Below are 16,554 nucleotides of genomic sequence, written 5' to 3' on the forward strand. Positions count from 1 at the left end.
CACATTTTAGTCCTACTGGTGTAGCAGTGTTTCCAGTGAGTCAGCATGCACAATATCAGTACCCTGACTCTGTTTGACCAGAATGGAACAGAGCCTTCATTAGTATCATTGGTAACACCTGTGAATGTCTTCACAATATGGTTGCTGTGCATAGAGCCTTTAGGGCATAGCAGTGGCGGCCATTTCCTGGTTCCACTTCAAAATACTCAATGCATTTTTCCCATTGACATTTCCAAAAATATTTATATCAATTCATTTAAGCCTAGAATCAAGCCATCCAGGGTCCTGGTGAACCATGACCATAAAACATTTTTTTCTGTGATTTTATTTTATTTTATATTTAATTATATGATATACTATATTTAATAAATACCCTTTGTTTTGCTGTTTTCAAAAAAGTTTTTCCACAGAATCTAACCACTTAACCCATTAAGACCTGGAACGCATCTGTGTCACTTTAGATTTCTTTGGCTATTCAAAAATAGCAGATATACAAGCTCATAGTGCGGCACCGAGTGCCACACTACGAGCTTGTAGATCTGCTATTTTTGAAAAATCGTGAAAATGTATTTTTTATATTTTTTTCCCAAAAACTGTTGGGATTTAAAAAATGTTTAGAAGCGGCCTCAGGTCTTACTTAAGCCAGAACTCTCTCTGCCAAAACAGTGGATGCATCCAGGAGCACAATGCTCCAACAAACAGCCTGCATATCTGCTGCTGCCTCCTGCTTTACCTCCACTATACACAAAAATCATGCAAGGAATGGCAGGCACAACCTCCAAAACCCAACGCCATTTTCCAGGAATGTTACCTTCTCACGGTTTTGGGTAGGATTGTTAAATCCAAACTGTGGTCATATCACAGGGCTTGTATTGAACTGTATGAATCTAACACTGAACACTGATCTGGTCAGATACCAGATACGCACGCACACATTTAACATCTTTATTTGCGTTCACATTTTAACAATGAATTCTTGAACACAAACAATAGTAGATGGACAAACTTGGAAAAAGCTCAACGACAAGTATTTCAGAATACAGATCACGGGTACAGGAAGCATCGCCTCCTCCATATATGGCGACTGCCAATTATCACAGACATTGAACAGAATTTTGCCAATGCCTTAGCTTTTGGCTTGGGCATTCCTGCATTCTGCAGGCCTCTCACAACTGATTTATGGACATTACCGAGGCTTCCAAATACGAACACAAGCAGTTTACATTTGTAACCAAGCTGCATGATAGCATCCTTAAGACGTTGGTACTTAAGCACCTTTGTAAGGAATGCCTCTTCCAGACTGTGATCAAATGTACATGCCACTTCCAAAATGGTCACTTCTCTACTGTCCTCATCAACAACAACAACATCTGGTGTATTAGCTGTGACATCTGAAAAGGCATCATTTTCATTATTGCGCATGAACATGGCAGTTGAAACACAAGAGTGCTTATACATTTTGGCAGATGATGAAACATATGAGCTTATGTCCTTAGCTATTAGGTCAACAATTCTGTCATGCCTAGCAATGTACATTCCTTTATATACATGGCAGCCGTTCAGAATATGTGACAGAGTTTCAGTAACTGGAGTGTGGTCATGGTGCAGACAATGAGGAGGAAACGTATTAGGGTACCACAGAGAAAGATTGAGTCTGGTTGGGAGGACCTGTAATCTGGCTTTGACTGTAAAGGTGATTATATCCTCATCAACTGCATAATTTTTGAATATTGTGTGAGAGACGGTGTGATCTGCAGTAGGAAGGCAAGCTAGCTTTCCTTGTAGTTTTAAACCAGTCCAGTGTTGTTGTTGGTTCTGCTGTTGTAACATTACAAGGTACCTCCGTGCATTAACTGGTGATAAATTATGTTCTTTATCAATAACAGTAGCCCTTACTGAGATCCTACAGTTGGTAATAATGTCCTCAGAGACTGTTACAGTGTCTGAGTCAGGTCGAACCCAGTGTAGGGATACTCCGGTTCTCACACAGAGGTCATTGAGGTCAGGCCAATCTGACGACACCCCGAACCCATTTTAAGGTTGGGCTTTCTTTTGAACCCCAGGAAACTTGGCTCGCCCTCTCTTGCCAGGGGCACTTTACGCCGTTTCATGTCTAGAAACAGAGAAGATCTAGCAAGTTCCCTGACAGTCTTGTCATCACTGTTTAGCATGCTTAGTAGGTGAGCCAGCCTTGTGGCATTATATATCCACTCCACATTTGGGACGCCAAACCCACCTCCCTGTTTGGACTGGAAAATAATGTCTCTGGTGGAGTGGGTGTTAAGTCCAAACCACTTCCTAACAAAATGAACTATTTTGTCGTTTAGTTCACTAAGTGTTTTACATGCTAGATGAACGTTGGAGAAAAGATGTTGGATTCTGGACAGGGCAACCTGCCTGATAGCCTCCAACTTCATTAGCAGTGGCAGTGGTGAAGCATCAATCAGATTCAGCCTGGCTATAAACTCAGTCGTGATGTATTCAACCTGTTCTTTCCATTCTCCAGCTATGTTAAATCTATGACCTAGGTAGTTGTATGTCTTATGCAGGTCATACACACTAATCGGTTCTGAGTTGATGGTGAATTCAGGACTCTTGTCAGTCTTAGATTTATACCAGCGGTTGCCGCCACTACGTCTCTGGTAAAGAACAGCACACTTAGAGTGTTTTGCTTCTAAACCGGACCAGTCTAGAAATGCGTCTGTTCTAGAGACGCACGCACACACACACACACACACACACACACACACACACACACACACACACACACACACACACACACACACACACACACACACACACACACACACACACACACACACACACACAGACACAGCAGTCAGTGACCAGTGGTGGACGGTGCATTTACATCGACTCGCAACACGAGGCGTTGTGAGCTTGTAGATCTGCTATTTTCACAATATTTGTCTGTGGAACTGAGTCAAACTAAATGTAACGCCTCAACTCCTACAATTCCAAGTGCTTGTCAGGGTGCGGGGTCCCCAGTTCAAATATGGTTATTTTGGTGGGTCCCCAGTTCAAATATGGTTATTTTGGTGGGTCCCCAGTTGAAATATGGTTATTTTGGGGGTCCCCAGTTCAAATATGGTTATTTTGGGGTGTCACGGCCTGAAAAGGTGGAGAACCACTGGTGTAGAGTAGCCTACTTAGTCCACCACTGCATATTCCATCTGAATAAGTCACAGGAAAAACGGAAAAAACGTCTGGTGTCACCGTAACCTGATGATGGCAGGGAGGGCATGGTGATTTATCCCTGGTTGCCGGGACGACCGAGTATAAAACTTGTATCTCCATATTTCAACTTTTTATGTTATTTTTTTCCTAAATCAATACTCTTCTTTGTCATACAATACTACAATGCAATGGTGGAAAAAGTACTCAGATGTTTTACTTAAGTAAAAGTACCAATACTGCAATAGAGAAATACTCTGTTACAAGTAAAAGTCCAGAATTCCAAATTTACTTGAGTAAAAGTACAAAAGTATTGGCATAAAAATGTACTTAAAGTAACAAAAGTAAAAGTACAAAGATATCTGAAAATACAGTAGCTGATCTAAAAGCTCACAACGCGTCGCGATGCGGCGCGTTGTGAGCTTGTAGATCGGCTATTTTCAAATAGCCTAGGTATAAAATAGTGTGGTTAATGCATGTTTCATAATATCATAATTTATATCTGAACATTTACTCAAGTACTTTACTTAAGTACAATTTTGAGGAACTTTTACTTTACTCGAGTATTTCCAATTGTCTATACTTTTACTTCTACTCCAGTACATCTCAGAAGCAAATATTGTACTTTTACTCCACTATAACTATTTGAAAGCTTTAGTTACTAGTTACTTTGCAGATATACATTATGACATTATAAAACATACATTAAACACTTAAGCCCTATTTTATACCTAGGCTATTTGAAAATAGCTCACAACGTGTCGCATCGTGACGCATTGTGAGCTTGTAGATCTGCTATTTTCAAACATTTTAATACTTTCACTTTTGGTAATTTAAGTACATTTTGATACCAATACTTGTGTACTTTAATCAAGTACATTTTAAATTCCAGACTTTACTTGTAACAGAGTACTTCTACATTACAGTCTTGATACTTTTACTTAAGTAAAACATCTGAGTATTTTTTTCCACCACTGTATGAAAGACCGCGTGTTTGAATGCAGGGAAGGTGTCAGAGCCTATAGTGCTGCGCTCACACCTAGCCTGGACAAAGCGACAGGCTGTAAGTCGGTTTCAACAAAAGCCAGCCACATGGAATCTACTATCACCTGACGCTACAAAAGCTACGAAAACAAAGTTGAGCTGCTTCAACTTTTTTCAACGTTTCAATGACGCGGCAAAGCATTAGCTTGGCATCCAGACTGAGTCGCTTCGTTCAGCATTTGTTTGTTTGTTTGTTTGTTGGTTTGTTGATTTGTTGGTTGGTTGGTTTGTTTGTTTCATCCGCTTCTCTGTCTGGCAGTCTTCCTATGTGGAAGGAGTGGTATCGGACACCCAGGAGCCGAGGATTCTGATTGGTCTGTGGGCGGGACGGAACGAGAGCCTTCCAATGTAAAGTGCAAGTCACTCCCCTTCTTGCTTTGATTGGTTGAGCACTATCCAATCAGCAATGACGTGCCTATACGTAACAGTTGGCGTTCGGAAATCAGGCTCAAATGGAATGATTGAATGACAAAAAAAAGTGAACATAGCGAATGAGTCTGGATTCCAGGCTGGTAAAGCATCAACCAATCACATGGTGTTTCACCATTTCCACTCCCCTTCTCTCTCCACAAAATAGGATCTATGCACAGCAGACATAATGGAAATAAATTGGACATCTTCCTTACTTCCTTCACAGGTGTTACCAATTATGCTAATTAAGGTTCTGTTCCATTCTGGTCACACTGAGTCAGAGTGCTGATATTGTGCATGTTGGCTCACTGGAAACACTCTGCTACACCAGTGGGTCTCAAAGTGTGGTCCAGGGACCCTCATGGTTCATTGAGGGGGTTCCAAATGGCCCCTTACTGGTGTGTAACTCTGAGAGTGCACACATGGAACCAAACAGACCCGTAAGGGTCTGTTAGGTTCCATTTGTACACTCTCAGATTTATGGTGGTCCTTGAAATGGAACAGAGCTGCATTAGTATAAGTGATAAGACAGTACAGTTCCCTGTTCTTTTGAACCCAAACCTGTTCCTTCATATTTTTCTCACTCATCACTCCCACTCATGGACGCACGCTTGACGACGTCAACAAGCGTGTTGCACAACACTTTAAAGGGCCATGTCCACAGAAAGCTTTCTTTTTTTTAGCGGAGGAAGTGCTTTGAATATCATGTACAGAGCACTCGCACAGACCGTTTTGTTGATACCTACAACGTCCAAACCTATCAACCATGTGCTCGAATGTCCTTTCATCTGTGTTATTAGCACAAGTAGCTTAGCTGAAACAACGTAAACATGGACTTCTCATGGTTGTGGTAACGATTCAACGTTGGGTCGTAAATTACCAGGTTTTCAGACACAATCAGGAGGGTCAAATGAGTGGCGCTCCTCTCCAAAAGTTGAACTATTTTCTGCTTGAAGCGCCCTGTGTTTCCCATCTCTATCTAATATTTGTTTTGATTATATTGCTTAGCTTCTTCGACCTGCCGAGAATGCCGAAGTAGTAATATGACGTGGCGTCAGCAGGTCAGAGAAGACATGCGCTGTAGTCTAAAAACAAAGCTCTTGCTCTCCTTATTTACTCATCTACCAATCGGAAAAGAAAAAAAAAATGCTCCGAATATTTTCAGCTTGTCCGAAAATAGAATCAAAACAAATATCGGATAGAGACGTCAATATAGATCTAATTCAGGTCACATTTCCGTACAATGGTTTCCCCCAAAAACGGACGCACTTGCCAGTCTGGTGTATAGAAATACATGTCAGACAGGTCCTAGCAGCTGAAAAATAATTTAAATAAAAAATCTTTGTATGGAAATGGCCCCCAACAGTGTCACTGCTAGTGCGAACGAAGCATCAGGAGAGAGGAAGAGGAGCACTGTGAGGAGGAGGAGGCGGAGGAGGAGTATGGGTGAGGTGATGGCGGAGAAGCGATGATGTGATATAGTGTAGGCAATAAAGCGGAATGGCGTGATTGGACATTTGGTTTGGTGTGCCTATAGCATTCTTACCTCGGATTGGTGTACCACCTGGTATGGTAATTAGAACGCAAATAAGATTAAAGAGAGGGCATTAGTCCACAGACGAGAGAGAGAGAGAGAGAGAGAGAGAGAGAGAGAGAGAGAGAGAGAGAGAGAGAGAGAGAGAGAGAGAGAGAGAGAGAGAGAGAGAGAGAGAGGGGGAGAGGGGAGGAGAGGAGAGGAGAGGAGTACAACAGTGAAAAGTACATTGAGTACCTCCTATACATACACATATATATATATATATATATATATATATATATATATATATATATATATATATATATATATATATATATATATACACACAGTATATCTATATATACAATTTGAATCCTGCGCCATGTCGGTTGTCAGTATGTATGTATGTAGCCAGTGTGACGTCATGTGACATCAATAGGTAGGATGCACCAGTTTGACGGCTTCCATCCTCAACACAACCCACGCCGACGACCCTTTACACAAATAAACTGCTAACTTCATCTCCTGCGATTTCAACTATCTTTTCACATTGTACACCACTGCACACTCCCCACAGGTCTGCCATACCAGGTCTGAGTAATCACAAAGTGGGTTTTGGTCATTGGAGAGGTGATGCACGTCACCTCTTTCTGAAGTGGGTACTTTCAAAGCCTGGCGTGGATTTAGGAGAGCACAAAACTCTCTCTCACACTGTGAGGTGCCTGTAAGGTGGCACTGCAAAGTGAACGACGCGTCACGCTAGACGTTCTAGTATATATACAGTATATATATATATATATATATATATATATTATATTATTTGTCGTTATAAGTTATTTGTGCTTTTAATACTTGAATATTTTTAAAAGCAAGTACTTTTCACTACATTAACATTAATTGTAGTTGTGTGATATTTGACCAGGAGTATCTATACTTTGACTTTGACCTACAACATGAAAAAGTGGCATTTCTGCAAAGCAAGAGAGTGTTACTGTAACTCCTGAGTGATTCAGGCCAATTTCTACTGTGTGATTTTAAGATTTCTTTGGCAATTCAAAAATAAAAAAAATAGCAGATATACAAGCTCGCTTGTAGATCTGCTATTTTTCTTTAAATCCTGAAAATGTGTGCAAATATTTGAATATATATATTTTTAAAGCAACATCTGTAACTCAAATCTTTGCTTCTGGGGGGGGGGGGGGGGTCCCTGGAACAACATATTTTGAGATGGGGGTCCACAGCCAAACACATACCATTTTTGGGGGGGTCCTTGACATGAAAAAGTTTGAGCACCACAAAAAAACATGATTTAAAAAAAAAAAAACTGCTTCCACAGAAGCAAAGTTTGAGTTACTAATGTTCGCTTTAAAAACAGCAACTTTCACTTGTAGTTGAGTAATATTTGACCAGGATTATATCTATACTTTGACTTGAAGGACTGGGGTTGAGTACTTTGTCCCACTATTGAGTCTCCGCTGTGCGCAATAGGCTCTATGCACAGCAGCCATAATGGGAATGAATTGGGCCCCTTCCTTACTTCCTTCACAGGTGTTACCAATAATACTAATTAAGGCGCAGTTCCATTTGGAAGTAAGAAGATGCCCAATTTCTTTCCAATATGGCTGCTGTGCATAGAGCCTATTCTGGCCAAAAACAAAGTATGCCCTGAATGCATACGCACCCAGTGATGTTTGTAAACAAGAAATCCATCCATAGAATACCTTCTTACAGTGCATTCTTAATGTAACACTAAACCGGAACCTGCTACTGAGATTACTGCAGGTCTATGTAAAAAAAAAAAACACTCAGTAGCCTAAAGCCAGTGGAGTAGACTCAAGCACACAGTGCTGCTGGGTGGAAATTGAACACTGACCCTGCTGAAAAGCCTGGATGGAAAGTTATAGGCCCTGTATGAGAGCTGTGCATTTAACCACTTGAACCCCAACATCCGTACATTCACCCAAAAAATGGCCGATCTACAAGCTGACCTTTAAGAGGTTTGGTGTAGAGGGAAAAAAGAGCAAGATAAAGTTTACGTTTTTTTAAAGGCCGATTCTACAAATGCCTTCTAAATCAGTGCTTCTCAAACTTTTTCGTGGCAAGGACCCCCAAAATGATATGTATTTGCCCCCCCCCCCCTTTTTCTGAAAATGTTTTGTGCCAGGGACCCCCAGAAGAGAGGATTTGTGTACTTGTCAAACACTTGCGCTGCTCCTTTAAGGATAATTCAGACCACTGCAATATTTTCCCCGTGATGTCCTAATGCTTAAGAATATGTCCTACCTTCAAACTGTTGTACGAAGGTATCACATGCCGACCTTCAAAGTTCACAACGCATCGCGGATGTGATTTGTTGAGAGCTTGTACGTTGGCTATTTAAGCATGGAATAATAAATCAGGCTTAACATGCAGTTCGCTGGGCCCATTCAAAACAGCCCTAAAAACTAATCTTTCTGGAGGCCAAAAGAGGAGCTAGTACCAGTTTCCCTGTAGACAGACGACCCCCCCCTCCCCTTTTTTGTATATATTTTTTACTTTTCATGCTTTTTTTGTACATAGTGGTATTTTTTCTCTGTATTTTTATGTTGATTTTTGAACTGTTTGGTTGCTACTATATACAGATGTGCCACTTCAAAACTTCACACGTTACTGTTCTTTCCCTGAAAGTGCCCTGAAAATGCATTGTTTTCCTCCCTTTTCTGCCCTTAAAATGCACTGTTTTGCCCCTGAAAAGAAGTTGTCACTACACCCCCCCATGTTTCCCTTCAACAGACATCCATATACATGAGAACAAAAGAATGTGTGTTGAAGGTGGTGTCAGACTCATTATGAGGCGAAAGGTGATTTGACCAGTTGCTCAAATTAATTAGCATCATAAAAGCAGTGATCATCAAAATAATTCACCATTTTAAATGCCCTTCTTTGTCCCTCTTATTGCCCTGGGAATCCCCTGAAAATTTACTGTCTTGGCGATGGCAGGACATGTGAAGTTTTGAAGTGGCACATCTGTATGTCTATGAAATTAATTCAAGGACCCCAACGGAAACAAGTCCGCAAGGACTTTTTTGGTCTGACCTTTTAGACAAAAGTATTATAAATGTAACTGTCTTGTTTTACATTCTTTTGACTAATAACATTTTCAATCAATCAATCAACATGGTTTTGTCTGGCAAATGTTTAGTCTGAATTCAATGTTTATGTCTCACAAATTCAGATGCAGAAAGCGTCTTCCGAATGCTTCAACTTCTAGCGAGCCTGGCACAGGTTTCAAAAGAAAACGCCATGAGGCTGGGTTGTGTCTTGTGAACAGCTCAAAGTGTGAACAGTTCAAACTGTGGAAACAGCAGTAAAGTGCTTCTCTTTGCCCGAAGATGACATTTTGGCTGTGTGTAACATAAAAGTTACACTCAGCCAGTTCTGACCCAAATGTCGATGCTAAGACCCTTGAAAACACACTCTTCTGTCAGAAAAAGAGCAGTTTTAAACATGAGACAGGGGTCATTTCATCTCCAAAGTGTCAACATAACAGGTCAACATTGGCAACGGCAGCACAGTAAAGTGCTTCTCTCAGCCTGAAAATGACATTTTGGCCGTGTGTGTGTGTGTGTGTGTGTGTGTGTGTGTGTGTGTGTGTGTGTGTGTGCGTGCGTGCGTGCGTGCGTGCGTGCGTGCGTGCGTGCGTGCGTGCGTGCGTGCGTGCGTGTGTGTGTATGCATTACAATACTTGTATAGTAGAATTTGGGGAAAAAAAGATGGTGTGAGGACCATTTTCCTGGTTTATTTTTAAACATGATTTTTAGAGATACATTTACAATTTACAGGAATTGTGTCATCCATTTAGCTGGGGGTTGTCTGATTGTACCTCGTGCTGTTTATATTTCTGACTAATAAAGTCTGGGGTTTGGCGTTCACATGGAGATGTGGGTTCAAATCCCACTTTGGACACCATGTTGTGTTGGGTTCTTCTTAATAATATATCTACAAGAACGAGGGAACATGACTTAATAGCACCGCTTTATTAGCTTCCCGTGGGCATGATTACAAACAATACAGACACTTCCTTGTTACGTCGGTAATGAACTGTCAACCCTGTGATGTCACTCACATTCACATCAGATTACACCCACACTAACCTGAGCGGAGCTGTTTGATTCGTCCGTCGCTGCTGTCGATGTCCACGGGCAGGAAGTCCTTGAACCAGGAGATCTCGGGGTCCGGGTCCCCACTGGCGGCGCACAACATGGTGGCGGTCCGTGTCCGCTCCACCACCTTCAGCTGGGGGCCCATGTCTATGGAGGGAAACCCATGTGGGACCTGGTCCTCTGTAAGCAAACACGCACGCACGCACGCACGCACGCACGCACGCACACACACACACACACACACACACACACACACACACACACACACACACACACACACACACACACACACACACACACACACAAACCTTATAGATCGGCTATTTTCAGCACATACAGGAGTACTGTACATATTACTCCTTAAAACTAAAGTAATAATATTATATTACTTATTATATAATAAGTTATATTATTATATTCCACATTTGGAACCATAAATATCGTTAGTCCAGGATCCACGAGTGGTCATTAAATGACCACTAAAAATGTCCCTGGCTGGAACCCATTCAAAATTTTAATGGGTCCCAGCCAGGGAAATTTTGAGTCCCAGGGAAATTCTGGGACTCAAGTCCTTATAAAATAAAAAACGTTTTCCCATTCAGACAGTGTGGCAACATTGTCTGCCTTTCATTGTTTTCTTCAACACGAAAAACAAACCATGTCACTCTCTGTCAATTACATTCAAGGGGAAGGCAAAAAAGCACCGTATGTCACTGCTACTGTATGTGCTAACTGCTAGCACCAAACTGTGGTGGAATTGATAGTTTTTAACTCTGTAAAGAGATCAAAAATGTTGTGCCTACTTTGACAACAAGTGTTGTCCCCATCTACTTCAATGGACTACTTTGTTAGGGGCTGACATGCTTCACTTACTAGGCAATGTTGCGACGCGTGACGCGTCTACAAAGTGAACAATTGCAATGTGAGTCACGTCTGGTAGGATTAACTTTGCATTGTCATTATGAACGTTTCTTGAATTCTGAGAGAGCAAGTTAATTAACATAAAGTAAATTGAGCAAACAGGAGGAGTAGGCTAGGCTACTACTGTGAGAGCAGTGGTGGAACAAGTACTGAAATGTTTTACTTAAGTAAAAGTATCAATGCTGCAATGTAGAAATACTCTGTTACAAGTAAAAGTCCGGAATTCAAAATTTACTTGAGCAAAAGTACAAAAGTATTGGTATCAAAATGTACTCAAAGTACCGACAGTAGAAAGTACACATTGTGCAGAATGTCCCGTTTCACAAGTTTTCAAATGTATAAAATCTATAAAAATCTTTTGAAAAGAGCAGATCTACAAGTTCACAATGCGTCACATCGCGATGCATTGGGAGCTTGTAGATCTGCTATTTTCAAATGGCCGAAATGTATATAGGGCTGAAGTGGTTGTATGATTTGTAATAATAATCAAAATCTACAAAGTAACTAGTAACTAAAGTGTTCAAATACTTGTAGTGGAGTAAAAATATAATTATTGCCAAATGCCAATTGGAAATACTGGCAAATATGTCCTCACAAGTATAGTAGAATTTGAGAAATAGATGTTGTGAGTTTTATGGTTAAAAAGTATTCTTGGGGGGAAGATTCAGATTGGGGTTAGGGTTAGGATTAGATATTTAGAAGGCTTAGTGATTAGAGGTATGGCAGATTTTTACACTTTATTGCACGCTGGTGCACCGATAAATTGTTGATCTACAACCCACAAATCGCGAGCGTGTGTGTGTGTGTGTGTGTGTGTGTGTGTGTGCGTGCGTTCGTGCGCAGACAGTGTGACAGATTGAGCTCATAAGATTTAGAAGACATTTGTAGAATCCCGCAGAAGCAAAGATTTGAGTTACAAATGTTCGCTTTAAAAAAAATATATATATTCAAAGATTTGCAAAAGATTTGTTTTAAAATAGCAGATCTACAAGCTCATAGCGCGGCATGAGCTTGTATATCTGCTATTTTTTAATGGCCAAAGATGACACAGAAAATGACACAAATGCGTTCCCGGTCTTAATGGTTTGTATACACTCCAGCATTTCTCAGACTCACAGGGTGGCTGCAGGGAGGGAATAGTTTGGACATGAAGTGAAGGTGTAACGTAACCAGCAGTGTTTTCAACACACAGGGCTATATACTGTTTCCTTTATGCTCTCATAGAGCAGCGGTTCTTCTCACACATTTTCATGTCAAAGACTCCACAATGGATTATGTATTTGGAGTAGGCGGCAACCATCCGTTTAGTTTTATTTATGAAGCCAATAAGCAGTGGTGGAAAAAGTACTCATATGTTTTACTTAAGTAAAAGTATCAATACTGCAATGAAGTACTCTGTTACAAGTAAAAGTCCGGAATTCAAAATTTACCTGAGCAAAAGTATTGGTATCCAAATGTACTTAAAGTACCAAAAGTAAAAATACAAAAATATTTAGCAGATCTACAAGCTCACAACGCGATGCGACGCGTTGTAAGCTTGTAGATCGGCTATTTTCAAATAGCCTAGGTATTAAATAGGGCTAAAGTGGTTAATATGTGTTTTATAATATAATAATTTATATCTGCAAAGTAACTAGTAACTCAAGTTTCCAAATAATTGTAGTAAATTGGAGTAAAAGTACAATATTCACCTCTGAGATGTAGTGGAGTAGAAGTAAAGTAAAAATAGCAACAAAATGGCCGATCGCGGTATACATGTTCCAGTGGATAGACGAGACCCTCCCCCATCCCCCGGACACTTTTTGTTTACATCCGGAGGCACGTTGTGGCTTCTGCTGCTCTACAAAGAGCGCCAAAACACGGTAAAAAGTGCTGGAACTCTGAGGATGATTTGGATGCATAGTACATGGCTGGCACTCAATGTGTTAAACATGGCATAACCCAATCCTAAATTTTCTAAAAATACGTATACTTTCCCAGATTGAAAGGTATAACAACGTATAGACTTTCCAGCTCTAAATTGGATAAATACTCCAGCCAATAGCATTCGTTTCCTGTTGTTCCAAGATGGTGGATTTGAATTCGCCAAAAAAGTGGCTTCGACACGGGTCTGTAGAAACCAAAGGGTGATGTCACCGATCCCTTCATCCATATGTTTTTTTTTACCGTCTATGGTCCCACTGGATTCAAGTGGTGTAAAGTAACTAAGTATATTTACTCAAGTGCTGTACTTAAGTACAATTTTGAGGTACTTTTACTTTACTGGAATATTTTCCAATTGTCTATACTTTTACTTCTACTCCACTACATCTCAGAGGCAAATATTGTACTTTTACCCCACTACAATTATTTGAAAACTTTAGATACTAGTTACTTTACAGATTTTGATTATATTATAAAACCCTAGGTTACAACTGTAACCCAGGTTTTATTAGTAATGTAAGTATGGTACTTACTATGGGATATCATCGCCCTCTAGCGATGCTACAGAGCAAGCACACCGGACTCCCGAGATTTCAATCCTCATAGATGATTGGATTAGGGTTAGTGTGACGCAAAACACCGGCGACCGGTGTGGGTATAAATACCATTGCGTCATCCAAGCTCGACCTCGGAAACCTTCTACTCTGCATGCTTGATTGCACACAGAGGGGTTTTAAACGTAAGTACCATACTTACATTACTAATAAAACCTGGGTTACAGTTGTAACCTAGGGTTATTATTTCGTAAGTTCCAGTATGGTACTTACTATGGGACACATACACGTCCCCCGGGGAGCCCATAGATACACCAACCCCACCCAAATGCCCACCCAAGGCCACAGGACAAGTCCCCGACTTGACCCTGGCCTATAGGCAACCCATGACCCCACAGGATCATGGAGCAAAAAGGAGTTGAAGGGCAAGACCTTGACAGACTAAGTCCTGTCCCTGGCCACCAACCCAGACAGACCCAAGTCTGACCGATTCGTGGTAGGGAAACCAAGGCCTCCTCCTCTCTGGACCCTGTCTCTTGGGTCCTGAGAGGGCATGGAGGACCAGCCAGACTATCAGAGAGAGAACATGCCTCCCAGGCCTGTCTCACAGTCTGTACGTCTGAAACCAGCCACTGCTTAAGAGCAGGAGGAAATGCACACCCTCAGAAACTACAATTCCAACCTACCTTGGCGCAGCCACTACACCCAGGACCGTGTGCCGCCACGTCCAGGCTGTAGAAAGACACAAATGTCAAGGGAGACGACCAGTTGGCTGCCGAGCATACGTCCTGCAACGACACCCCTTTATAAAGGGCCCACGATGCAGACACACTCCGAGTAGAATGGGCTCTCAGTCCCACTGGGACAGCAGCGCCACTACTCCCATATGCCAACCGAATCGCCTCCACGATCCATCTGGACAGAGTCGGTTTAGCCACCGCCTTCCTGCGGCCCCGGCCGTAGGAGACGAAGAGCTGAGGCGACTCACGGCCAGCCACCGTCATCTGACAATAAAGCTTCAAAGCTCTTACTGGACAGAGACAATGCAACCGTTTATCCTCTGCCGAAGTAAACGGCGGAGGATGAAAAGCCCCTAGCTCCACAGGAGCTCTGGCGACCACGCCGGTTTTGGACACATATACCAGATTGGGTTTCAACAAAACCCTCTGGCCATCGTCCGAAAACCGCATGCAATCCTCACTCACAGAGAGCGCTTGCATGTCCCCGACGCGTTTCGCCGTACAAAGGGCCAAAAGGAGCACCGTCTTGAGACTGACAATCCTTAGACATGCGGTCTCAAAGGGCTCAAAGGGGGGCCGACACAGTGCTTCCAGCACCAAGGCCAGGTCCCACTTAGGAAACAAAGGTCTGTTCACTGGCCTAGCCCGCTTGGCGCCGTTCATGAACCGATGCACCAACGGGTGCTTGCCTACCGACTCGCCATTGAAACCATTATCGTGGAGAAAGCCAAGTCCTGATCTAATCTGTCCTGCAGATAAGTCAGAATGCTCACCACCGAAGCCTGGGAAGCCTCCACCTGAGGAGACTGCTCCAGGCACCAGGTCTCGAACATGGTCCGCCTAACGTCATACTGACTTCTCGTGGACATCGTCCTAGCCCCTTGTATAGTGGCCACCACTGCAGGGGGAAGGCCTAGTGAGGTTAGAATCGACCTTTCACGGGGTAAACCCACAGGTCTAGGTCTTTGGGGTTCTCGTGGAACACTTCGTTCCCGCCCTGCGTCAGGAGGTTCCTGATCAGGGGGATCGGCCACGGCTCGTCGTAGAGGAGGGGATCTATCTCCGACCTCCACGTGCCCCATGCTGGTGCCACCAGCAGAACCTCCCCCCCCTGAGTCCTGATCCATTCCAACGTCGGACGAATCAGCTCCAGGGGCGGAAAGGCGTAAAGTAGAGCGCTCGGCCAAACGTGAGCTAGAGCGTCTACCCCCAGGGACTGGTCCTGCATCCTGAGTGAGAAGAACCTCGAACACTTCGCGTTCTCCCTGGATGCAAACAGATCGATCTGAGCCCGGCCGAACCGGGCCCAAATCAGATCCACGGCCCTCTGGCAGAGCGACCATTCCCCGCACCGGGGTCCTCCTCTGGACAGCAGGTCCGCCCCGCTGTTCAGATGGCCCGGTACATGGACGGCACGTAAGTGGGCCAAGCGTTGTACGCTCCATAGCGTCAGTTCGCTTGCCAGTTTGTCCAACACAAGGGAACCCAAGCCTCCTTGTTTGTTGACATAACACATTGTTGTGGTATTGTCCGTTCTGACCAGGACATGACACCCTCTGATGCGGCTCTCGAAGTGTTTGAGAGCGAGGAAGACCCCCAGCAGCTCCAGGTAGTTGATGTGGGCTCTCCTCTGGGAGGAGTCCCACACCCCCCGGGCTGAGTAGCCCTCGTGAACAGCCCCCCAACCTGAGAGGCTGGCGTCCGTGGTAATCACTTTCCAGGACGTTACCGTGCCTATCTTGACTCCCTCGGACAAGAAGGTCGCCTGCGCCCATGGTCGGAGTGACGACACACACTGTGGTGACACTACCACCTTCCGAGAGCCCATGGAGTGCGGTATCCTGAGAGACCGCATCCATCTTTGAAAAGGTCTCATGTTGAGCCTGCCCAGCTGAATCAGGCTCACAGCCGAGGCCATGATGCCAGCAGCCTGCATGCAGGTTCTGTACGTGACCGTGCACCCCAGGCGCATGGATCTCACGCATGCCAGAAAGCTCGCTATTCTGTCCTGAGACAGACGTGCCACCATCCTGGTGGAATCCAAGGATATCCCCAGGAAGGTGGTTTGTTGGGACGGAACCAGAACGCTCTTCTGAGCGTTGATTGTGAGG

At 43.2% G+C, this 16,554-nt stretch overlaps 1 protein-coding gene across 1 annotated transcript in view; it reads right to left on the reverse strand.

The window, feature by feature from the left end:
* LOC311051253 (receptor-type tyrosine-protein phosphatase F-like) overlaps positions 1-16,554 on the reverse strand; it is a 254,763-nt gene that overhangs the window by 164,581 nt on the left and 73,628 nt on the right. The window contains exon 5 of the mRNA XM_084065737.1: positions 10,297-10,485. Within this exon, the coding sequence (XP_083921863.1) occupies positions 10,297-10,485 (189 nt within the window). The remainder of the gene's footprint in view (positions 1-10,296; positions 10,486-16,554) is intronic.

This window comes from Gymnoscopelus microlampas, assembly GCF_963454915.1.
Source record: "Gymnoscopelus microlampas genome assembly, chromosome: 9".
NCBI lineage: Eukaryota > Metazoa > Chordata > Actinopteri > Myctophiformes > Myctophidae > Gymnoscopelus > Gymnoscopelus microlampas.